Genomic DNA, 26,542 nt, shown 5'->3' on the forward strand with positions numbered 1-26,542 from the left:
AAGGGAGAATGATTGACAGGCTGCTCTCCTCTCTCTGTGCAGACAGAATTGTTGGGAGGAGTTGGAGTTTGGAGTCTGAAGGGGTCAGTCTATTAATCCTCTGTGTGAGGGGGGGGGAAAGTTTGCACTGATTTACACAGACAAGTTAGAATTAGGGGTGTGTTGTTGGCAGGGGAAGTGGGTAGTGAAAGGAGACTCTCCTTCAGCCAAGTGATTAGGCTTATGTCTTTTAGAGCAGAATAATTCCTGCCCAGTGTCTAAAAAGGGGGTTTTGGCTCTGAGGAGGACCCTAGGTCTAGTGTAAAGGGAAAAGAGTGCTGTACTGAAGTCAGACTAGCTGTAAAGTGAAATCTATGAAGGAACCTTGTTAAAGTAAATTAAGTCTGAAACTTCCAACCTCTCACTTTTAAGATCTGTAACTACTGAAACTAAGCTTTAAGATTCTTGTGCCTGATGCTCGTTAAGTATTCTGTTCTACAATCAAAATTTACCTCAGCTTTTCTTTCTCTGCCTAACTATATTCCTTTTGAACTTTACTCAGCCTCTAGTGCCATTTCATGTAAAGAAGACGTGGGCTCTTGCTTCTCCCCTACCAAATATTTAGGCTGGGATATAAACCATAAGTATATATATGTGGGACAAAAGGAATTTAAGATTATACCCAGAGACAAGTGACCAGAGGCTGCCCAACCACAGCAAGCAATCTTGACTGTTTTGGAGGGAAAATCTGCCTTTCAGTGGAGGAGTGAGTGGGGCTTACATCATACCATGCTTATTTTTCTTTTATTGGCAAGGCTTACTCATTTATATACTTAATGTTTCTATCTTTAATGATGTTTTCCTTCAGTATGCTTGTGATAGGCTACTGGGTCTTTAATTATTTTTCACAAACTTAAATAAGAAGGGGGAAGTGAAGAAATGCCATATGAATCAAAAAGGTTTTTGCAGACTGCCAGAAAAGAATGATAGAAAGGGAGAGCTCAATCAACCTGGGGAGGGTATTTCACAATTGTGGTGCAACAACTGAGAAGGCCTTTTCTCATGTTTCCGTCCATCTAGCCTCAGATGATTGGAGAACTTAAAAAAGGGCTTCTGAAGATAACTGTAATAGCTGGGTACAGACATGGGAATTGGTGGTCCTTGAGGTATGCTGGCTCCAAACCATATAGGACTGTAAAGCTCAATACTAGCACCTTAAACTGAGCATGGAAGCAAACTGGAAGTCCCCTACAACCCACCATCAAGCATTCTTTCTGCAGCATTCTGTACCAATTGTAGCTTTGAGACACTCTTCAAGGTCAGCCCCACATACATGCATTGCATATTCCAATCTAGAACCATTGTGGTAAGCTCTTTTTTTTTACTCAGATAAGACCACAGCTGGCTCACCAACCAAAGCTGGTTAAAGGCACTCCTGGCCATTGCTACCACCTCCTTATCCAACTGCAGCACCCCCGAGCTCTGAACTTACTCTTTTAGGGGACTGCATCCCCATCCAGAACAGAAAGCTTCAGTTTATTAGCTGTCATCTCAGTAAGTATGACATGCTAGGATTTTCTGGGCAAATTTCCACTTATGTATATATGTTGAATTTGACAGCAATGTGATCACTGTTCTTAAGTACTTTACCAATAATTCCATTTTACACCAGATCTTCTGTTAGCAACTAGGATCCCCTCTAGTGGTCTTCATGCCTGACCGTTCTAAGGAAGGAACTTAGATGACTAATGTGGAAAAGGGCCAGTGCTCCCTCCCTGGCCATGCTCTCAGAGGGGTGGTGGGTGCTGCCCTAGGGTGGTTTGGGGTGAGATGAGGCTGCTCTGGTGCACGGCCAGTTGAGGCGGGCTGAATCGGCTGGGGTGGTGGCTGCTGCGGGGGAGGACATCCCTCCCCCATCGGCCCAGCGCGCTTATCTCCGGTTGCCTTAATGGCCAGTCCAGCCCTGTCCATTACATATGATCGCAAATTCAGAAGTGAGGCGGCAGCGATAAGGGAAGGCATCCGCTTATCGCCATGCTTCGGTTGTTTCCGATGGCGTGCCTGCTGCTGTCTTGGGTGGAGGGTTAGCTGGGTTTCCTGTCATGTGTTTTGGGTCGTTCCCTTGGACTTCTTGCATTAGCGAAGACGCTTCCACTTGCCAGAATACCCAGGAGGGTAATACTCAGCCCCACACAGCCTCCTCTTTCTTGGCGATTCCTAGGAATCGACCGCAAAGGGCGGGCAGCGTCCCTCGGGAGTGCGCGTGGGACTAGGGAGAACGCAAGTGTGCGCTAAGGGTTATTTCGTGGCGCGGAAACCACCTTTCTCCCGGTTGCTTTGCAAGACAGTTGTCACTGGAAAGGTGGTGCACCAGCGGAGGCTCCCTCCTTTCCCTGTCTGGACGCGCTTCCTCCGCGGCGCTTTCCAGGAAGGGAGCTGCGAGACTGCGGAAGGGTTAAGGGCGTTTGTTGTGCTTTGAAGCGCCTGGTGGGCGTGCCTGCTGCCCTCGCGCACCGTTTCAACCTCGGCAGCTCCTTCCAGCCAGTGGAAGTAACGCCGCCTCTGGGGCAAGCTGGGCAGGCGCGCAACTTGGGCTTCGGCGAGGCCGCTCTGTGGCAAGAGGCGCAAAGAATAAAGTAGCGATCATGCCGGGCAGCGATACCGCCCTAGCTGTGGACAGGACTTACTCGGACCCGGAGAGGCACCGGCGCTTCAAGACCCGGGTAATTCCCTGCCGCCCCTTCCTTTCCACGTTCACCCTCTCTGTTTTTCTTGGCGGCGCCCAGGACTGCACCTCCTTGCTGCTCCCGTTTCCAGGCGAAAGTCAGGGTCACAAAAAACTTTCCACCTGGTTTTTGGGGATTCTTTTTTACTCTGGATCCCTTTTCTGACTCCCCTGCGATGGGTGCTGCAAACGTTTGGTTTCTGGGAGTGCGCCTTTCCTCTCTCCGGGGTGTTTCCAGAGGCATCTGTCACGTTAGCATCCAAAGCGGGCTCCAGCGCGTGTCTCTGTGATGTGTCAGGTGTCAGGTTTCAACTCGCCCGGCCCGCGAAACAGCCGGTGGGAGTGCCGGCACCTGGTTCAGAGGAAGCTGGCGCCTCCGTGAGCGCGCGGGGTGGACTTCAAACACTGTGGCTCTTGGTCTGGAAGAGCTGTTCAAAGTCAGCGGAGAAAATTTTTAGGGGGGCTTTTGCTGAAAGGCAGGTAGACTTGAACCTGGTCTCTGAACAGAGGTGGCAAAAACTAAGCAAAAGTGGTTAGCACTTCCTCACTCTTCTGGTATTTGTTTTTGGGAAGTTTAGGGGGCAGTTTGGTATGTTGAAGTGGATGGATGTTGCTATGGGCCTCCTGCCCAAGTGATGAAATTGTACAGACCTGAAGTGGTAGAATGAATTGTACTGCTTACCTATAGGTGGAGGATCACTGGTTTGGAATCTTGGCTGCCTACATTATGAAAGAAGACAGGGTTAGTCTGGCTCCTGGATGACGTAGCTGCCCTTTTTAAAGAAAAAATGTTGGAGGCATGTAATGCTGGGGGAAAAGTAGAAAGGAGAGTGTCAGGGGTAACGGTTTGAATCCTAGTTCTTTTGCAGTGTCTATTTTGCACTTGCTTACAGTCCATTTTAAAGCCAGTAAATTTGACTTTCAGTTCCTTTGACAGAACTGAGATTGTGCAAGACCAAAAGTACAACTTGAATGGTGAAATGAGTAGTTCAGAAATAGAAAGTAAATGTAAGTAGAACAAGAGCTAAAAGCAATCCAGGTATTTACTCTTGGATTATCTCAAGTGTACCATGACTCATCTCTTACAAATTGGATAGGTAATGTGAAAGTTTCATAGTAAATTGTTTCAAAGAGAAGATATGTGGAATAAGTGACATCAGCAAAAAGTAAATCTTAAACCTGTACATAAGAAACCTTGCTTCCAAGAAGAACGTAATAATAAACAGTGGGGGTCTGAGGGATTTCTGTAATATTAGGAACAAAATTCAAAATTATCTTATTGCACAATAGGCTTTCTATATTCCTTTAGCTATATAAGGCTGCTTTATATATAGTGTTTTTAAAAATAAATTATATATTACTTTAATGTGAGAATATATGTGAACATTAAATGTATGCCATTATACATGAAGAATGAACATATGCTTATTTCCCAGTGTGTAGATTTGATGAGCAGTTATATCGGACCACGGTTTTATATGTGAAACATTTTAATATGATAGTGAACATTCATGTTTTCATATGCAGAACTATCTGATGAGAAAAAATATAATGGGTAGAAAGATTGTAATTGAGGCTGCACTAAATTGATATGTTAAGAGAACAGGTTGTGCGCGCAAGCAACACTAGCTCAGCATTTACTCCATATGACTACTAGAAATAGGGCAAAGGTTTTAGTTAGTCTGTAGATGTGTTTCAGCCACTCAGCTCTGAGTGAAGCCATTTTTGTCTGGTAAAAACAAAGGAAGTTGTTTCTAATTATTTACGTTGTAATTTGTCCTTGCTAGTTTCAACTTCCAGCAAAAATGGTTCTTCTTTCTTCTTGTAAAATGTGATATTTAGTGCTTCAAAATAATTGAAATTCACAGCATGAAGCATTGGGATTATCTATCTGTGGAGGAAGAGGAAGTAATCTTCCTGTTTAAAATCATTTCGTGTGAACCTAAGCAGAGTTACATGGTTCTATGTCTGTTGAGTTTGGTTGACTTAGAAGGATATAATTCTGTTTAGGATTGCACTTCTAATCTCTTTTTCTGATCCCCCAATCACATTAAATCATGACATTGTGTGTTCTGATTGTTTTTGCGTAATTGAATGTCTTAAAATAAATAATCATTTGCTAGGACTTTAATTGTTGGCATACTGTCAAGATAGCATTTATATGGGCTTCAATCAAGTGATACTCATTTACAGAGAGTGCTGAATTTTGTATAGAGTCAAATCAATTTGATTTCATAAGTTAAAAGAAATGTAGCATGATCATTGGGGGGAAACCTCCTGACCCCCAAATCCTGTGTTAATGATTCACACGCTCTCTTTAACTGTAGGCAAATAGAATCCAGAATGATCTGGAAGATAATTTTTTGACAGGCCAGACTTTTGACTTGCTTCTTTTCTGATTGTCAGATAATTTTCAAGTTGCTTTTTAAGAAATTCTAGCTTTCGCTAAGAGTCTCTGTAAGCGCCAGTGAGTGCAGCATGCTGGGAGGTAGGTGTTTATCCATGGCCCACCCCACAAATGTCTCTGAAGACTGTATCATATACTTTCCCACTTACGGAGTAGCATCCTGACCTGGAGCTAGGAAGTTACATAACTCCCTGCCCTCTTCTCTGGCTTCAGTTTAATCCAGCTCCAGGTTCTTCTGGGCCATGTTTTTAAAGACCTCCAAAAGAGGTGGCTCCTCCTCTGTGTCTTGGACCCCTCTTACCTAACACCTGCTGTAGGCCAAGGGGGAATTCTGTGCCCTCATCAAATGCTAACCCACCACATCTGAACCTACGCACATGCCAGGGCAGACTCTTCCCAGTAGCACCTGGGCTGAGCTAGTAGCCTGCTCCTCCTGAGGGGGTGTTGACTTGTCCGAAATAGCCTCCACCACCAGGGCTGCCAGCTCTCCAACCACAGCACTGACTTCCTCCATAGCTGCCTTTGGGTCCTCCCTGCCAGTCTCTCTAAGAGCAATAGCAGTGGCAAAAGTAACTTGGTTATAGCTACCAGCTCTAGCATTCTTGGGACACAGCCTCAGTTCATAATATTGCATGTTATCATTGGCGGACTTCTATGATGGAGGATTGGGTTTCCTTTCCCTTCATCAAATTACTTCACATTATATGGAGATCTTGTATACTCACTCTGCACTTCTAGGTATTGTCTTGGAAGAACTTAGGAAGCTGTATCTCTCTTTAGGACTGTACTGTTAGTTTATCAAACAGAGCCAATGGGAACTTCATGCTAGTCAGGCTTGGAAGCTCCAGCTCACGTGTTCTTTGAAGTGTTTTGGAACTGAATGTGGAGGAGTGTGGAAGGAATAGAAGCTCCTAAACTTACCTGGATTCAAGATTAAGAGAAACAGACTTGCAGACAAAAGAACTTGCAAACATACAGTATTGTCTCAAAGGATCAGGTTTATTTGACACATCCTTAAAGGAGAGGTAAATGTACTTGTGATGCATGACTACAGATGAGTGACAATTTGAATGTGCAAACCTGATAAGCTCCATTCAGGCTTAACTGTTGGTTTGATGTAACATCAGAATGCAGCCTGTATGTTAGTGGTAGAGGTCAGGGCAGCCTTAGGAGAAAGGCTGTGTTTCCTCTGTTCCTGCCCTGAAAGCCGCTCCACTTTTCATAAAAACATAAGAACATAAGAAGAGCCCTGCTGGATCAGTCCAGAGGTTCATTTAGTCCAGCATCTTGTCTGATACAGTGTCCAACCAGTTGCTACAGAGGGCCAACAACAGGGCATGAAGGCTGAGGCCTTCCCCTGATATTGCCTCCTGGCACCAGTGTACAGAGGTTTACTGTCTCTGAATGTGGAGGTTCCCTTTAGTCAGCGTGGCTAGTAATCACTGATAGACGTATCCTCCATGACTCTGTCTAATCCCCTTTTGAAGCTGTCTGTGCCTGTGGTCATCAGTGCTTCCTCTGCCAGTGAATTCCACGTCTTAATTGCGTAAAGCAGTATTTCCTTCCTTTCGTCTCTCTTGAATCTAATGCCTGTCAGTTTCATTGGATGCCCTCAAGTTCTAGTATTATGGGAAAGGGAGAAAATGTCCTCTATGTCTACCCTCTTTACCCCATGCAAAATTTTATAACCCAAGATTCCAACCCCAGATCTCTGCACCGAATAGAAGCTGCAGGATAGCCTTGCACTGGAACAGTTTCAAAGCCGGCTCAACTAAAAATCTTCCTTTCAGCGTGTAAAATTTAAACATCACCCCAGTGGTTTTTGAAACGGAGGCTTTTGTTATGTTCAGGTGGACTTTCCATGAGAGGCTTTCACTAAATGGCACCCCAGTATACTTAAAAGGTTCTTCATTGTTCTTTAGAGTTGCCTCTTGAGTTGTCCCTGTTTTGTTTTGTTTTGTTTGTTGTTTTCTTGTCTAAGATATTTGTATTTTGATTTTCTTTGAAGCTCAAAGTAGTTTACCCTGGTACTACTTTCCCCCTCAGATCCTGTGGTTTAAGCATTCTTTGTACTATATCCTTCATGTACAATATTTTCCTTTCATGAAGATGCTATTATTGTGTGGTCTATGACCGTAATAAAGATATCTGATCTGATCCTTTCATGAAGAATATTAATGCTATCTCATGACAAAATTGTAGAGGATTTATATCCTTGATGCTGCCTCTCGGGTATATCCTTGTCCAGATGTTGGTGGTTCTTTATCAGGGACATGCCTACTTGTGTAGGCACATGCTGAAGCTCACTACCATAGTATACTTTGTGTGATCCTATTTTATCTGAATCATTCCTAACTAGCCTGAGCTCAGTTTGGCTGGATGTTCTGGCTTAAACAAGGTGTTGCTTTTACTGGGTGTTTCGGATGACTGCTAGCGTGTTGCCAGTGATGTACTGATGTCACTTCCAGTCACATGGGAAATTATATCAATAAGTTTCCGGCAACATCATTGTGTTGCCGATGAGCATCCCGTCCTCTCTGGTTGCTAGCCATGAGTTAATGTGGTATAGTGGCTACAGTGACAGACTAGGGTCTGGGCAACCCAGGCTGATTCCCTACTCTGCCATGGAAGCTTGCTGGGTGACCTTAAGCCGATAAAAACTATCAGACTAACTTACCTCACAGGATTGTTGTGAAGGAAAAAAGGAGGATAGGAGAATGATGTAAGCCCCTTTGGGTTCCCATTGTGGAGAAAGGTGGGATATAAATGAAGAGTTAATAAATCCTAAATAAATAAATAAATCTTAGCTCTGTCCACTTTTGGCCCTTGCATTTTTGACAGTCTAACTTTTCTGGGGCTGTATTATAGGGGGAAATTAAAAATTGCCTTACATGTTTCCTAAAGAAACAATGGTTCTGGATCAGTTCGTAGACCCATAATTGGAATCAGAGAGAAGACAGTAGATTAACTGATCTCCTGTCAGTTCAGAGAACTAAGGGCTCCCAGAACCTACCTGAAGTGTTCTGGAAGTTTTTTTTTTACTATTACCTTAGTGCCACTGGAGTCCTGTTGTATATTTACTAGGGGTGTTCAGGGCCCTTTGCCAGCCCTTCAAAAATACTGTAACTGAAAGGCTAAAGGTTCACTGATTCGTAGGGCAGCCAGTCAAGATCTCTCTAAGATTACCACAACTCATTGCAACAAAGGTAAGCAGAGTCCAAACACGTATGTTACAATATTTACCTATTAGATTACAGTTATAATTTTAAACATACTAAAAACATATGTGGCAAAGTGATTTATGGTAATTTATTTTTAATTTAATGATCAGAGTTCTGTATGGGAGGAGGGAGTGGAAAACAGTCTGTTGGACTGTGGAGGGGAAGACAAGGCAGTTGGAAGATTCTTTTATGATAATTAATGGTTTCTTAGACTGACAGTAGACATTTTTAGTCGTAGAGTACATTCATACTGTACTTCAGTTAGGGATTAGCTAGCAAGGCTGGTATTTGTAGCTAATAGACAGAAACAGATATATTATGCCTGTCTTGATACAAACCTAGGCAAGTCTTTTAAAATCTGATTTTTGTCTCCCTTGACTGTTTGCTCAATGTTATAAATGAATCCATAGAATTTATTTCATTATCTGCAAGGGCACAAAAAACATTTCGGAACTTCTGGGGAGGTTTTTGGGGGAGGTTCCTTACTTATCTGTAAGGAAGCCTAAAACATTTTGGGTTGCTTACTGGGAAGATCATTTGTGTTGGCGTGGGTGTGGGCTTAGCCATAGGGCATCCTGGGCAACTGCTCTGGGCCCAATGCTGTGGGGCAACACTGAGATCTCCTACTGCTTTGCAGCCAGCTGCCCCACCCACTGCCCTGAAGCCCCTGTTGTTGCAGAATCACTGCTTGCTATGTGATAGGTTTTTCCGTTAATTTTATATCTGTAGCATTATGGGGCCTCATCCTCAACTCCTGTAGCATCCTGAATTGGGGTAAAAAGTCTCCACATGTGTCACAGCCAGACATCTTGTTCTGGTGGTAGAAAATGCCCCCATGTCATAGCTGACTTATGGTGACCTCTGGTGGGGTTTTCTTGCCAAGAGACTAAGAGAGTTGATTTGCCATTGCAACCCTGTTTTTTGTTGAAGCCCTCCCATCCAATTACTAACGAAGGCTGACCCTGCTCAGGTTCTGAGATCTGATGAAATCATGCTCACCTGGGCTATCTAGGTCAGGGTACATCTTGTTCCAGGAGTAGCTGCAAAGGAAATCAGAGTAGAAGGTTGAAGGATTTTATCAACACTTTGCAGAAAACCAGATCAGCCTCAGATGTGATGGTCTGCCTGGAAGAAGGTAAAGTAATCCTCTTTCGGTTACCCAGAGACATGTATGCCCCATGCTTACTTTACTTTTTTTTAGTAGTTTAGTGATTTATACAGGATTAAGTGTGTGTTTACATATCTGTCAATTTATCTATAGGTAAAGGATGTCCCCTGTGCAAGCACCCAGTCATTACTGACCCATGGGGGGGATGTCGCATCACGTTTTCTTGGCAGACTTTTTAATACGGGGTGGTTTGCCATTGCTTTTCCCAGTCATCTACACTTTACCCCCAGGAAACTGGGTACTCATTTTACCGATCTTGGAAGGATGGAAGGTTGAGTCAACCTTGAGCCGGCTGTTTTAACCTGGCTTCCGCCAGGATCGAACTCAGGTCTGAGCAGAGCTTGGGTTGCAGTACTGCAGCTTACCACTCTGCGCCACGGGGCTCTTTTACCTATATAGTGCAATTTACTTATATAGTGCAAAAATTACCCTTATGACTCTCAACATTATTTTCTTGTTTGCTGTTGGCTGGATGTTTACTAAGTCCAGGTTGTTTTGATTCTGGTAATCAGAATTGTGGCTGAAGTGTAGCTGTTGTTTATCTTCACATTTGGGGATCTTAGTCCTCTGGAACATTCCAGAAAACAGGTCTTCATGTTTAGGATCCTCACAACATTCTTTGCCATTTCTCTCCTAACCCTGCTGAATTAGTCCTGCTGATTCTGGGGCTTTTCTCTCAGTTTAAATAAAAATTAGTTTTTGCTTCTCCTGCTTTGCATTCTTATCTTGCCTCTTTTATTGCTTCTATTTGTTTGTAGTCAGTCTCCTTGAATGTCAATTTTAAGGCAGCAGGTTATTCCTGCTGGAATTCTCCAATGAGAATAGTTAGACATTACTGTTTCAATTCCAGGCCACTCTAAAGAGAACTTGTTTTCAGTGATATGGCAGAAGTGTCTTATCTTGAGATATCCTATTCCAGGGTGTCCATGACTCATCAAAACCTAAGATATTTAGGTATCTAAATATATTTTGTAAACTCATGCCACGTGATAGTTTCTTCCTTTAATTTTATCTGTAGCATCAAACATTCAAGTGTTTCATCTTACAAAAGATGGAGGAATCTGAGCAAAGGGGAAATAAGCCAGAGGCTGCATGAATTGTACCACCATGTTATGAGAAGAGCATACTACCAGATTTTGCCCACACCAAATACTTGAAAATGTTTTATGTTATGCAATATTTTTGCGTTGCCAAATACCACAAAGGGTACTCATTTAACTACTAATCCAGTCAAACATAGTAGCAGTACTACTGTCACTAACATTACTGTCTTGGATCTGAAATTAGCATAAATATTAATGGCTTGGCTGCAACATTTTCTGAGTTTTTCCCATTCAGAGGAAGGGGTCCCCTGTGAATTTTTTCCCCATTCTTTGTTCTTCATATCTCAGGCAGTAGAATCATTTGCAGAGTCAATCAAGTGTCAGCCTGTTGATGTCAGTGGGCTAAGACTGGAATTACTCTGTATAGGATTGCACTTTAACGAAAGCTTTCATATTGCTCAAAAAAAGAGCTGCTGGGAAACATACAATTGTATTCTTCTGATGTCATACCAACTATTCAGGGTGGAGTCCTTCAGGGTGGAGTCCTTGAGTGTTCTTGTTTATTGTATTGCCTATTTTCTGTATCTTGCCTTTGGTGAAACAACTATTAAATCGTCATGTAGACTGAAAGTGCTCAGTGTAACTTAGTCTATAGTCAAATAGAGAAGATGGGGCTCTTCCCACGCTTAAGGCATTAGTTAATCTTCCATATTCAGCATGGGAGATATAGGTAGGCAGAAGACTCAGTTCTCCATGAAATTTTGGAACTCCATGGCTTTTGAAAATTCTTTTCATCGACTGAAAATTTTTAAAACTCCTATCTATGAACCAGTGTCATAAGGCATTTAGGCTTGAGTTTTGCCTAAATTTTGCAGTATTATTGTCATAGCCTCCTTGCGGAGCAAGATGCTTGATGCCTATTGTGCATTTGAAGGATTGGGTTTAAACATAATAGGTCACACTTTCAAATGTGTGCGTGTATCTTTTCTTAACTATTCAGTTGGAGTTCATGGTTCGGTTCTAGATAAATGGGAAGGACGTTCCTTGTTCTTCTGTCAACTTGGCATTTCCCTAACACACAACTAAAAAGTATTAGTTCACTCATTTGTCATTGCTGTTGTCTCTGTGAAGAATGTTCAAATGCAATGCCAGCTGGCACAGTGACTCTGTGTTAAAAATGGTCAGGTTCACTTCTTGGAGCAGACACTCACTTGTTACTCAGTACTAAAGTTTAGATGAGAAGCAGTTCTGGCATTAGTACATAGCCAGTTTCATTTTTTGTTGCCTTTTCTGTCTCAATATCCATACCAAGGAAATTTGAAGGAAAGCTTCCAGGCAGTTCTGGTGCATTTAGAATTTTAAACCATGCATTTTAGTATAATGTGTTTTAAATAAAGAATTTCATAACTTTAACTGATTAGTAGAAATTGCAAGGTATAATTCTACTTCTGTTTGAAATTATTGGGCCTGTCAAAAGGTAAAAAATCCAACACAGTGTTAGATAGGTAGAATGCAATTTCATTGTAGAAGGGCATAGTAGGAACAGCAGTTGTTACATCAGTGCATACATAAGAAATATATTGGCCAGAGGAAGCGTTCTAACATGTGTGCACTGCAGCATTTATTTCCATCATTTGTTCAGATTAAGAATTCAGACTCAGAGTTTTATCCATTAAGTCATAAGCAGTTTGGGACTTGGCTAGGTTAGAGAGTTTCATCTTTCCTGGTACTTTTCTGGGAATTAGAGTGTTAGCAGGAAACTTAACTAATCCAACCATGCAGTAGCATGATTTTCCTGGGTGGTCATCTAGTTGACTTTACAAAATTGTGGGCAATTGTACATAGTTTTCTTAAATTCCCACACTGTATAATTTGCTGAACTTTGAATATATTGATGTATTGTCAAAGGCTTTCACGGCCGGAGAACAATGGTTGTTGTGGATTTTCTGGGCTGTATAGCCGTGGTCTTGGCGTTGTAGTTCCTGACGTTTCGCCAGCAGCTGTGGCTGGCATCTTCAGAGGTGTAGCACCAAAAGACAGAGATCTCTCAGTGTCACAGCTGCTGGCGAAATGTCAGGAACTACAACGCCTAGACCACCGCTATACAGCCCGGAAAATCCACAACAACCTTTGAATATATTGTTTATTTTCCTTTCTTCAATAACCATGGCAAATAGTTATTTTCTGTGTCTTCCTTTTACTTCTGAGCTGCTGTGTTTTTTGCATTTAGCACAAAAGAGAGTTCTAAACTGTTCTGTTTTTGTAATGTAGATGTGGCTTAGAATAAAAGCCTTAATTTACTGAAAATCGGATTTCTTGCTACCCCTTTTCATCATAACAGCTAATATGAGTATATGGCTTGCTTTGTACTTTAAATATAGTAAAAAACAAATCAGAAGTCATAAGGTAAACTTATCATTGCAGGATTTAATTGATTTAGTTTCTGCTGTGATTAAACTTAAATATGAACTGGCTGGCTGACTCATTAAACTGTACTTTAAAGTATGTGTTTCTTATATTTCATGTGACTGTCTCTGTTCCTTTCTGTCAGCAAAATCATATACTCTGACATAAGATAACAAACATGCCATTGCTTTTACAGTTGCTAAGCATATTCTTGAAAACGTAGAAGATAATGGTCATGATGCAAAATTCAGAAGGAGCAGCAGTGTAGCTGAAAAACTTGGGACTTTTTCCTCTGTTGCACTGGAGATGAAATTGACTAGTTCTGTTATATAAAACATGTGAAGAGTAAAAGAACTCATGTCATCATAATTTGGCTAGTATATATTGTATTCCATTTCAGGTTAGAGAAGAACTCAGTTTTAAAAAGTGTGCCTACCTGGAACAGATATAGTTTGCCATAATAGGTGTGTTCCTGATCCATAGCTGCCTGGAGACAGGGTTAGTGACGAGTAGGGATGTGCGCTTTGGCTTTCTGAATGCCGAAAGAAAGCCGAAACAAAAGTGTTTCGGCTTCTTTCGGGTTAGCCGAAACGTTTCAGAGAAAGCTGAAACGTTTCGGCTAGACAAAAGAAAAAAAGCCGAAACGTTTCAGCTTCTTTCGGCTTTCTTTCGGCTTTTCAATGGGAAAATGCCTCCGTCTTCCCGGACGTCTGGGGGAGGCATTTTCCCACCGAATCAGCCCCAAATTGGTGGGGACCTTCCTCTAACCCCTCTCTAAACCCCCCCCCCCCCCAAGTTTCAGACCGATTGGACTTTGGGGAGCCATGTTATGGCCCCCCAAAGCAGGTCCCCCTATCCTCCCATAAGAAAGCGAAGGAGCAGCATATTGTTAGCATGCTGCTGCTCATCTTCTTCATTATTTCCTATGGGGAAAAAATGAAGAAGCAGGCTTCCTTTGCCAGGGGTGGCATTTTGCATGCAAAATGCCCCCTTACCCTCAGGGGCCCTTCTCCCACCCTTCCTCCCACCCCCCACCAAGGCTCAGCCTGCTCCCACTTGGGGGGGCCATTTCATGGCCTCCCCAAGTAGGTGCTCTGCTCTCATCTCTACCACTGACAGCTGGGGGAGGCTTGTCTTGCCAGGGGTGGCATTTTGCATGCAAAATGCCCCCCAACCCTCTGGGGCCCTTCTCCCACCCTTCCTCCCACCCCCCACCAAGGCTCAGACTGCTCCCACTTGGGGGGCCATTTCATGGCCTCCCCAAGTAGGTGCTCTTTTCTCTACCACTGACAGCTGGGGGAGGCTTGTCTTGCCAGGGGTGGCATTTTGCATGCAAAATGCCCGCCAACCCTCTGGGGCCCTTCTCCCACAAAAATAACACAACTCACTTAACATCAGAGAATCACAAAAGCACAATTCCTGTCAAAAACACTTTATTTCTTGAACAGCTTTAGGATACACAGCAGGGGGGCGCACCAAAGGGCATGATAGAAGTGTACTACACAAAATAATACAACCCACTTCACCGTTTTTGACAGCAGTTGTGTTTGTGTGATTCTCTGATGTGAAGTGAGTTGTGTTATTTTTATGTAGTACACTGCTTTCATGCCCTGTTGTGCCTTCCTACTGTGTAACCTAAAGCAGTTAAGGAAATAAAGTGCTTTTGACAGCAATATTTTGGGGTGATTCTCTGATGTTAAGTGAGTTGTGTTATTTTTGTGTAAGATACTGCTGCCATGCCCTTTGGTGCGCCCCCCCCTGCTGTGTAACCTAAAGCTGTTCAAGAAATAAAGTGTTTTTGACAGGAATTGTGCTTTTGTGATTCTCTGATGTTAAGTGAGTTGTGTTATTTTTGTGTAAGATACTGCTGCCATGCCCTTTGGTGTGCCCCCCTGCTGTGTAACCTAAAGCTGTTCAAGAAATAAAGTGTTTTTGACAGGAATCGTGTTTTGTGATTCTCTGATGTTAAGTGAGTTGTGTTAATTTTTCTGTGTGGGGGACTGCTGGTGTAATGTGTCATAATGCTTTGCCTACTTGTACTTTGAAAGGGAGAAAATAATTTTTAAAAAACTTTATTTTGTGTTGTTCGTGTTTTATTCTTTGTTGTGCAGTTGGTTCCCATCATAGGGAACAATGGGGCTGGCTGGCCAGCCATCTCTGTAGGTGGTGGGGGAATTTGAGGGAGGGTGTCTGTGGTTCAGGTGCTCTTTCACAGGGACCAGCTGGCACTCAGAAGTGTGCCCACCATTGTGGCACCCCTGGGCTGTGCAGAATTGCCCAGGGAAAGAGAGTTTAGAAGTTCCCAGCATAGGGAACAAAGGGAGAGGGCTGGCCTTTGCCAGCCTGTTCCTGGGGTTATGGGTGTGGGGCAGGTGGGGGTGGATTTGGGTCTGTGAGGGGCTAATGTGGGGATTTGGGTCTGTGTGTGGCAGCTGGGGGGGGAATTGGGTTTGTGTGGGGCTGTAAGGGGTGGACTTTAGGGGCTGAGAGGACCTACTTGGGGAGGCCATGAAATGCCCCCCCCCAAGTGGGAGCAGGCTGAGCCTTGGTGGGGGGTGGGAGGAGGGGTGGGAGAAGGGCCCCTGAGGGCTGGGGGGCATTTTGCATGCAAAATGCCACCCCTGGCAAGACAAGCCTCCCCCAGCTGTCAGTGGTAGAGATGAGAGCAGAGCACCTACTTGGGGAGGCCATGAAATGGCCCCCCCAAGTGGGAGCAGGCTGTGCCTTGGTGGGGGGTGGGAGGAAGGGTGGGAGAAGGGCCCCTGAGGGCAAAATGCCACCCCTGGCAAAGGAAGCCTGCTTCTTCATTTTTTCCCCATAGGAAATAATGAAGAAGATGAGCAGCAGCATGCTAACAATATGCTGCTCCTTCGCTTTCTTATGGGAGGATAGGGGGACCTGCTTTGGGGGGCCATAACATGGCCCCCCCAAAGTCCAATCGGTCTGAAACTTGGGGGGGGGGGTTTAGAGAGGGGTTAGAGGAAGGTCCCCACCAATTTGGGGCTGATTCGGTGGGAAAATGCCTCCCCCAGACGTCCGGGAAGACGGAGGCATTTTCCCATTGAAAAAGCCGAAAGCCGAAAGAAAGCCGAAACAAAGCCGAAAGCCGAAACGGCTGGCCATTTCGGCTTTCGGCTTATTCGAAAGAGATTCAGAAAAAGAAAAGAGATTCGGCTTTTGGCTTTAGCCGAAATTTTTTGGCTTGCACACTCCTAGTGACAAGGAAAACAATCTTCTGAACATACTAAGGCATGCTTTTATTTATTTATTTAACATGTCCCAGGATTTGACTCTTGTTCTCAAAAATGTTTTTCATTCTTATTGGTCAAAGAGCTTGCCAAGCCAAATCTAGCCTTACTTTGATGGCACAGCCTCCTGTTTTTCAACCTATCTTGATGTGTTGTCTAACCTCTCAGCTATCTCTGCACCAACACTCCAGTTCACATTACTAAAACTGAATGAATAATCAAGTGAAGGGGGAGGGAATTTTATTTGCTGACTGTGTTGCCAATATCTGTGCACTGAGTAGCAGCTTCTCATTAGTATTGTGGTAAGTATCCCCACCTTTCACACGGGAGACTGAGGTTCAATTCCCCAATGGGGAGAAGCATTCATATTTGGGGGGTGGTGTACTTGTGGATTTCCTGCATTGTGCAGTGGATTGGACTAGATGACCCTAGAGGTCCCTTCCAACCCTATGATTCTATGAATATTTTGCACAGAGCCTGTGTTATACAACGTGAAAGGGATGGATTGTGTGGAGAGAGGCTACATATGCTTGTACATCACAAGTTCTGTGCAGAAGATCAGAGGAAACTATAAGCAGAGCCTGCAGCAAGGGGTAATCATGACCTCCACACAACACTTTTGGATCATCCACACATTTTCGTCTGAGAGTCTTAGGAAAACACCTGAGTCATTAAAGAAACTGATTATAGAAGCAATGTCTGAAAACAATGTGTTCTGTTGAAATGGAAGGAACACCATGTGACTATTTGTGCACATTATCTCAGATTTGTAATTTACATTTTCTCTTGGTAATTGTTAGTATCTGTTGACAGATTTTATATGTAATTTATGTCTGTGAGTTATCATTATGAGCATGTGCTCAAGTTTCAAGTTCAAGTTTATTCAAGTTTAACAGCCCATAGGTCATACACTATAAAAACAAAATTTAAGAATTAAAAATCACGGTAAAACAAAAGTTTGCCACATCCACAATACAGCTTTTGCAGAGGCTACTCAGAAATAATCTTAATCTTGAAGAGTCAGCAATGGCAGAGTACCTTCAGTAGCCATTTCCTAAGAAAACTCTCTCTGGCTGTTGCATGTTTTGGATAGTAGAAAAAAGTATGGGACAATGAATCAACCACTTCCAAAAGACAGTCACAAAAGCACTGATCTGAAAGTGTCTTAAGGAAACAGCCCTTCATCTGAACTGTTGGCAGCGCATTGCAAGATGCGATCATATATGATCGCCTCAGTTTTGGAACTGCCAGCATATTAAAATGAGGCGGATCAAACTGGGTAGAATACTTAATTCTCATATGGACTGGGGAACATTTTCACACAGCATTCTTTTGAAGGGAGTCCCAGTCCTGTTTAAGCAACGTCTCCTTTCAGTTAAATTTCTTGATTCTGATGAACCTAATTTGTTTATTTCCATATCCACTCTCTGTTCCACTTTGACCAACAGTACTCATGGGCTGCTGATCTGGTAAAAACTGAGAGGTCTTCAGAATTTTGCAGTCTGTATTTAAAGCTGACTATGGCTTTCCAAATCAATGTTGAATTTTTTGGAAGGCCCAGTACAAGTAGTATGACTGCAGAAGCTATACTTGGTGGTAAAGCAAGTATTTTGCCAAAAAAGGTTAGCTGAAGTTTATCACTTTGTTCTATTGGGCCCAGGAACCAGATCTGAGAACCATATAATGTGTGGTATCACACATATCGTACAGTATCATAAGAGCCTTGTATGCCTTCAAAAGTGCTGGCACATATTAAGCTCCTTGGATAAAGAAAAGCTTCCTTAAAGCCGGTAGAGCTAGGATGATTTTTCTGTTTTAAGATATTTAACATGCTTGGACTAAGATAAATTTGACTGAAACATGATGCCTAGATATCTAAATTCGTCATATGGTCGTGTACTAAACAGTATAGGCGAGGATATTGCATTTGTACATAAGGTGAAACCATAGTTTGTAAACCAGCATAGTTAATGCATCATTAATAAACTACTTTGTGCAGATCCTTGTTTGAAGTAACTAAACTGCCATAGTTAGGGATCTACTGCCCCCCAAGTGGCAAATTGACCTTCTGGCCATTCATTGGGTTAAACTGGGCAGATAAGCTGCTTTGGGACAGTCTTTATTTTAAACTTGTGCTTAAAAAGGTCATAGTTATGTCATGTCTTTAGTTTTCAGAAGGAACCAGAAAGAGCCTCCAATGCATCAGAATAGGGAAATGGATGGGGTGTATATAGACTCCTGTCCTAAGCCTCTTAAGGTCAGCCTTCATAGAAACAGATGTACAAGGATGGAGGCAAGGAACCTTCAAATGCTTAGTCCATAAGAATTGAGTTTATTAGAGAGCTGACACTTTCAGAAAAAAGTAGTAAAATGGAGAAGGCATCATAGTAACACAACAAACCGAGTTGCCTGGATATAGTTCTCAAACAATCCACATTTATGCCTTAGAAAGAGCTACTGCTTTATAAAGCTCATGTCAAATCATCCCTGTCTCCAAGCAGACTTCCTAGGAATAGTGGTTTTTCTTCTAGGGAACAACCAGGGCTTCTTTTGAGCTGGAACGCCCCAGAACAGCGATCCAGTACCTCTAAAAATACCCACATCATGTGGGGATTTTTAAAATGCCCTGGCCATTTTGGGCTCGAAACAGCCCAATCCAGGCCCAAAATGGCCAAGATCGGGCTGCTGCCAGGCGGAGGAGGGTTTCCCTGCCCAGCAGCAGCCCGTTCAGGGCTGATTTGATTCTAATCTGGGCAGTTTCGGGTCTGTTTTGGCCATTTTGGGCCCATTTAGGGCCCAAAATGGCCAGGTTCGGGCCTCTACTGGGTGGGGGAACACTCGTCCGCCTGGAAGCAGCCTGATTCTGGACTTTTCAGGCCTGATCCTGACTGTTTCAGGCCAAAATGGGCCCCAAATGGCCAAAACGGGCCTGAAACTATTGTAACGTGGGTATGTTTAAAACAGCCTATTTTGACCATTTTGGGCCCGGATCAGGCCCAAAACAGCCTGGATTGGGCCGCTGCCAGGCGGGGGAGGGTTCCCCCATCTGGCACCTGCCTGATCCTGGCCATTTCAGCCCCGATCCTGGCAGTTTTGGCCCCAATCTGGGCCATTTTGGGCCCTAAGGAAGCCCAAAACAGCCTGGACTGGGGCTGAACCAAAATGGCCAAAAAGGGCCCAAAATGGCCAGGATCGGGCCCCAAACGGCCCAAACTGGGCCTCTGCTGGGCAGGGGAATACTCCCCCACCAGGCAGAAGCCCAATCCTGGCCATTTTGGGCCCCTTTTGGCCATTTTGGGCCCAATTCAGGCCACTGCCGGGCAGGGGAGTGCTCCCCCGTGGCGGAGCGGCCCATTCTGGGCCGAATCAAAGCCCCCCATGATCACTGGCACGCTCCTGGGGTAGCCACGCCTGTGTGATGACATCACTTCCCGGAAGTGACATCATCATGCTGTCCTGGGAGTGTGCGCACACGCTTATGTATTGAGAAGCACACCACCTCTTCCCAGGAGTTACCCCGGGTGAGAGTTCCCCCACCTCTTTCCCTAGAAAAAAAGCCCTGATTATTACTCAGCCAAAACATGAATGAACAATATTAGTGTATATTTCCCACTTCATGATGTGGTGAGTTCTGGGGCAGTGTTCCAGAGGCTGCTTGCACATGGGGAGTTCTCCCACAATGACAACAGGATGCCCTGCTAGTTTAGGGGCATATCTTCTCAACATGAGTCTCATTTTTTGAGTATGACTTGAAGGGATCTAGGGCTTTCTTTTTTGATCTGGTTCAGAGGAAAGCCTCCTTTGATCCATCTCAATGGATCAAGTGTGCAGTGGCTGCGGGCAGAGCACTCATGTGGACAATCATCTTGCAGTTAATATGAAGAATGCATGTATTTAAAGGTGCTCAGTCACAATAGAGAAAAGATATGCTCTTACTCAAGCTGAGCCATGCTTATGCTTAAAATACATGTATTTGTGCAATATTGAATACTTCCATGACCTCTTATTTTCTTGTCTACTTTCCTTTGCCCTACCTTTATGAAGAACATGGAGTAGTTTCTTACTTTACAAGTTTGAGAGCACAGGCAGATTCCTAAACAAGACATGAAGACTTTGGTTAGGCTTGTAGTGGAAGAATCTTATTCCTCCTCTTTTCACATTCGGTCCTTGGTGCATGTACCAACTATTCAGTGGCTCAGGAATTTGAGTGACATTTCCCCAGAACTATTTAATGCAAGTAAAAGGGTCTCTGCTTTCAACTCTAGACTTTTCCAGTCCCTAAAATAGCCACCTGAATCATCTTCATGAAGAGATGAGGATACTATTAATGGATAGGTGCTGTTGTTTAAAGGGAAAGCTCAAACCAGTTTGATGTACACCAGGGATTACCTGTGGTATTATAATATGCTAGTAATCCATAGTGTCAGTATCTCCAAGGAGAAAATAATTACGCAGGCACATTTGATTTTTTTTTAAAAAGTATGCAACAAGAAAAGTCTACTTGTGTTTTAACCATTATCTGTCATCCCACGTGAATGAACATATTAGGAGAGTTGCATCTCTTCAAAACATGAAGGTACGTAGGATGTCTTCTGTAACAGTCAGCAGTCCAAATGACAGTTTATAGATGTTTTAGGCTGAATGCTTCGATATCCCATTTTCTAGAGGCAAATGTTTTTGCTGTGACTGATGACTAATAGGCTGGCTAGACAGATACATGTATACTCAGTGACTAAATTTATACAGGATATTCAAGTGTTTTTGCAGTAATTTTAAGCCTCTTCAGGTAAGAGTTCCTTTTCCTTTTACCATACCTGAATAAATTGAATATATCAATTATAGGTCTAGGGCAGATAATTGAAGTAGCCATTTGTTTGAAGTTACTTTTCAAAAAGCTATTCAGGCATACCATGTTATTTTATGAGTGGGCATATGCCTTCCTCTAGCATTAAGAAACTAGTACAATTTCACTTGTTTATGTTATGACGTACGTGACAGTGGAGTGGATCCAACCAGCCTCCAAGTAGACTATCCTAAGCAGTCCTTCTTCCATCAGAAGAGCCACTTAAATTGGCGGAAGGCTTCAACCTGTGCTAATTGGAGTGGTAGAATAGAAGTACTCCAATGCTTGGTAAATACAGAAATGGAATGGGAAAATTGTAAGAGATGTATGAGTCTTCCAAGTTTCTTGGAATAAGCCCTTGCCTATGTGTGTGTCATGTCACGTGTCACTTCTCGTTTAGGGCAACCTTATGAATTAATAGTCTCCATTCTCCAAACATCCTATAATAACAGCCTTGCTCAGATCTTGCAAACTGGAGGACATGGCTTCCTTTATTGAGTCAAGCCATCTCATTTTGGGTCTTTTTCTTTTCCTAATGCCTTCAACTTTTCCTAACAGTAGTTTTTTTCCCAAAGGGTCTTCTCTTCTCATGGTGTGACCAAAGTCCAATAGCTTTAGTGATTTTAACTTCTTGGGAGAGTCCTTGATACTATCAATAAAATGACTTGCTGTCCTTGATACATATATAGACATTAAATATTGGATGTTTCCATATAAGTAAGCCCTTTGTTCCAATATATAGCAGTTGGAAACTGATCTGGATGCATTAAATTGTTCAGCTAATGATGAGAACATTTTATGAAATGTTCTCTGCTAAAGTTCATACACAGGAATGATACTAAAAGGAATTTGGAAGATTCCCCCCTGATGAAGCTAGTGCGAAACATGTAAAGGGGTTATATAATTATTAAAGACTTTCCCCTTTTCATCATTTGACTTATTTTTTTCGTTTTGCTTTAGTGCAGCACTCCAGCCACTTCCACATGTTCCACTTTGGGGTGGGTGGGTGTTTCCCTGACCTAAAGCCATGTCTTCCCGATCTGCTTCGAGAACTCACCTTTCAAAGGCATTGTCCTCATGCATGTTTTGTGGATGTTTGTCATGAAAAAAGGTCCCAAAACGGTAAACATGTTCTTTATTTGCACCTCGTCACAAATGACATTGGTGCATTCCTGCCCAACTTTCATTTTTTTTTTTGAGTGCATGCGGGATTGTGCTATACCATTATCCTGTCTTTCAGCTTCTGTAGAAACTGCACATGCGTAGTACTCCGTTCTGTACCGTTGATTTCCCCCTCAAAGTTTTAAATACGAATATGTTTAATAAATATGTGAACAATAGATTAGTGCAATTGCATGATTCCATATTTAAAATAAAATCAGAAATGGCATTCCGTTCTTTGAGTGACCCAATGTAGCAAGCATTGCAATATGATTCCTTTTGTATACGTAGATATCATAATAGCGCTGTTAAAAAAAGTTTAAGAAAGGGGGGGTTATACCATTTCACATGCGAGCCAGATGCATGTGTGATGTTTAAAGGAGGGGTAATTGTGAGAGGAAGGGTTGCAGATTTGTGAGATGGCTCTTCTGAAGCGCAAAAAAGCCTCTGCATGCATTGGTAGAGCAGAATAATCATGTGGAAAACCTACATCAAAAATAATCATGAACCTAAACAGGTCTCACAAAAAATGCTTAAAACCCGGGATCATCATGACTCGCTCACGCATGGGAAACGATGACGTGTGTAATGAGTGAGATAACCCGCCAGAGTTCCATTGGTAGGCTGTCCCATTAAGGATGTGTGGAAACAGCCCCCTTTTCCATGAAAACTTCTTACCATTTGGATGTGCAGCTCAACTGTAATGAGTACCTAGAAACAATTATTGTAGCTATTGTATCTTTATGCTCCTCCTTTTAAATTGCTTTCTCAAGCAATATAAGATGTAAACAATTGATAAAATAGAGTGAACATCAAGCCAAACATACTTTAAAAATGGAAGATGCCTAAAAGAGAACCATATATGTAATTTGCACACCAGCATGTCACCAGGGTGGGAAGTGGGTAGATTGCATTATGGTTCACTTTGGTCTAACGTAAGCCTAAGTATACTTCTTTTGAGCAAACATGGATAGATTTGGTCTGTTTAGGGTTATTTTTCAAATAAAACTCTAATTGTATTCAGTCAGTGGTAGGCACTCCCACAGTATGTTGTCAGCAGTAGCCTTATTTTTTGTGGAATATGCTATACTCAATTAATAGTTTTTATATTAGGGAAAAGATTATTAGAAGCCCTGGTGATTTTTGACCACCTTTTAACCTTATCTAGTCCCCAAGGATGTTCACAATACAATTTAAAAATATAAGATCGGGAACTTTTAAAACAAGCCACCTTTCTATAGCATCACCAACATATGGCAGAGCAGTCCTTCAGTCTAAATTGCAGGACCTCCAGAACAGGTAGGTTATTAAACCAGTCCAAAAGGCTCTCAGGTGTGTGGTCTTTCTTAGATCCTAGGGAAGGGCATTCCTTAGTTGGGAGTTGCAGTGGAAATGTTACCTGAATGGGACTCCTTGCAAGTAAGAGGAGGGAATTAATGGCAAGGAGTAGGCTATATGAGAGGGGTAATGAACTGGGATACTCCACCAATTTTTACGGGGTCCCTTCCCCAAGGAGACTGACAAAACTGGTGTTCTTCAATTAAAGAGTAATTTTATTAAAAGAGGAAACTGCACATACACACAAGAAATGTCTCACAAACACACACAATGCCTAAGAAAAGCAGTGGTGAAAGCAGAATAGGTTTGAGGGATTTCAGGGCGATAATTACCTGTCCGGGGAGTAGAGCAGAATGGTTTATGGAGGAAGAGGGTTTCAAATGGCTTGGGTTCTCAACCAGGAGTGTCTGAGGGAAAGTGACCCTAAGGATACACTGCTCGGATCCAGGAAAGCATGCACAATTTGAATGGGACAAGAGCCCTGGTTCTTATAGGGCAAAACGTGTCCTGAGGCTAGGGAGCCCCCTCAGCCATTGGGACAAAGACCTGAAAGGTCATCTCCTGGGAACGACAAAGGTTTAATTACCTTTGATTAATACTACCAGGGTGTGATAAAAGAAATGCATATTTTCTCTTGGTGCTTCACAAAGAGCACTAATGTGCGCCCCCGGAGCTAAATTGATGAATTTAGATTGTGATCACATGTTTCCAGAGAGAAATTAGAAACTTATCAGAGCAGATTGATGGTTCTCAATTTCAGGCTAGGACTCTATCATGGAAGGAGGGGATGTCAGAATATGCTAAGTGGGGTGACTCAGCGGGAATCTTGTCATGGCTGCACGTCCACAGCGTGGGAAGGCAGTAAGCTAATCATGCCCTATCCTCAGTATTTGCATTTGCATTCTGTTCTTGATTACTCAGTCTCCCGGGAGGGGCCTTGGCCAGGCTCTGCTCAGCCGGCTGGAATTTCCCTGATGTAGAACAAGCTGCATTAATTCAGGAGCTCTGTGATTTTTATCAAAGGCTGTATTAAACATGGCGGAGGCCAGGGTTGACTGCTCACAGAAAAAGCCCTCTCTGATGTTCCAGCAGCAAAATTTCAATTAAGACTAGTTCTCAAGCTGCTCTCGAGTCCTGGGTAGGGCAGTACTGATGGAGACTTTTTTTTAGGTACTTGGAGACCAAACTTTAAAGTTCAAAAATAGTGCCTTGTATTGAGCCCAATAAGAAGTTAGAAGCCAATGTAGATGGCACAGTACTGGCTTAAAATGATCACATAGCATGTCTTAGTAAGGATTCTAGTTGACCTGTTTTGTACCAATTATCGTTTCCAAACTGGCTTGAGGTACAGCCCCATGTAAAGCATGTTACTGTGACAAGCCACCTTTCTACAGCACCACCAGGGGTGGCACCAGGGTTTCTGGTGCCTGTGGCTGCCCCTACATGCGCACGCGCCACCCCGGACTGCATGATGACGTCACCATGTGATGACGTCATCACACAGGAAAGCCGGCCCCATTGGCAGGCAGGAGGCTGGGACGGCGCGCGGAGGCTGCCTGCGCTCCGCATGCTACCCCGGACGCCTGCTGTGCCTGGCCCACGGCTGCTGTGCCCGGCCGGGAGCGTGTGGCGGCAGCGGCGGTGCGGGGCTGCAGCAACTGCCGGCTAGGCACGCCAGCTCCATGGTATGCTCCTCCACCCCCGGCACCCCCTCCAGTGCCCCCTCTGACATCCCAGCACCCGCAGCACCCACCTCACCGCCTCAATGGTGGCACCGGCCCTGAGCACCACTAACACACAATATAGCCCACCATACTATAGCAGTCTTTCAAACTAAAATGTGGGTCCTCCTGGACAGGTATTAAAAATCTTCATTACTGTCCCAAATGTTGAATTATGATAGATTTTGTCTGGAGGTAAAATAGAGATGTGTCAGTCACCTGTAATAGCTTTGAACAGTTTTAAACTTTATCTTATTTGACAGATGTTTTAAAATCTGCATTTGTGGAAATATATTCTTAAATAAGGAGACTTCTTTGCAATTTCCTCCATTACTCCTCCTAGGAGCTTTAACTGAATGAATTTGCAGTGCAGTCCTGTGCATGTTTACCTGGAAATAAATTTCCCTTTATTCAGTGAGTGTTTGTAGTGCTGCTGGGAGAAAAGGAAAGCTTATTGGAGATTAGATAGATAACTGTCATTTCCGTGTTATTTCTAGCCAGATGGATGGTCTTGTTACATAAAAAACTTATAGGATTTACTGATCAGCTAAATTAGACTGCCATATGGGTTGGTACAAGATAAACGTTTTAAAAATTATTCTTATTTATAGCATGCTTTTTATAAGAAACCTATTACCTCCAGAAACACATTGTTTATTTACTTAGCAGTAGAGATGGGCACGGACCGCATTACGGACCTAATTTTTCCACGGACTTACCCTGTTCGTGGTTCGCGAACACGCGGGCCGTGGGCTTGTGTTTTTCTCACGAAAGTGCCGAACATTGGGGCTTTCTGTCCGTGTGTCCATTGCCCCTTAATGCCAAGATTCCCGCTCAAACAATTTCCTAGGCAACGGTGGAAACACCTTCCCCGTTTGGAACACACCAATCCTAGCCCAGGAAACCTTGATTGGCAGCTGTGTCAGCCAAACAGAGATCACCACCCTTTCTGCATAAAAGACAACGCGCGCAAAGCGTCGGCTCCATTCTCCTGGCGCGGGGACGCGAGTTAGTTCTATGCTCAGCATCAGCAACTGCTTGCTGTGGGGAATTTTTGTGTGCGTGTGTGTGTGTGACAGAGAGCGCTTGTGCCTTGGGGCTTTCCGACTTCAGCTGCAAGAGAGCTTTCTCTTTTCTCCATTTCTCCTCGTTTCTATTCAGAGCACTTTTTAAAAAAATCCTTTTACCGCGCTGATTTGTTTCTGCGTTCTGAGTCCTTGGGTTCTTTTCGGGCTTAATCCCCCCTCCCCCCCAAATCTCTTCCTTTTTTTCTGGGTTTGCT

General features: G+C 43.4%; 1 protein-coding gene across 3 annotated transcripts in view; it reads left to right on the forward strand.

Moving 5' to 3' along the window:
- Positions 1-26,542, forward strand: part of TMCC3 (transmembrane and coiled-coil domain family 3) — a 115,011-nt gene that overhangs the window by 39,098 nt on the left and 49,371 nt on the right. The window contains exon 1 of one of the 3 annotated variants that reach the window (XM_054988386.1): positions 2,540-2,702. The exons of 1 other annotated variant lie outside the window; for it this stretch is intronic. In XM_054988386.1, coding sequence (XP_054844361.1) covers positions 2,625-2,702 — 78 coding nt within the window. In that variant the 5' untranslated portion in view covers positions 2,540-2,624. Of the gene's footprint in view, positions 1-2,539; positions 2,703-26,542 lie in introns of those variants that run through there. One more of the 3 variants, XM_054988388.1, reaches the window with a different exon arrangement.

The sequence above is a fragment of the Eublepharis macularius genome, chromosome 9, assembly GCF_028583425.1.
Source record: "Eublepharis macularius isolate TG4126 chromosome 9, MPM_Emac_v1.0, whole genome shotgun sequence".
Classification (NCBI taxonomy): domain Eukaryota; kingdom Metazoa; phylum Chordata; class Lepidosauria; order Squamata; family Eublepharidae; genus Eublepharis; species Eublepharis macularius.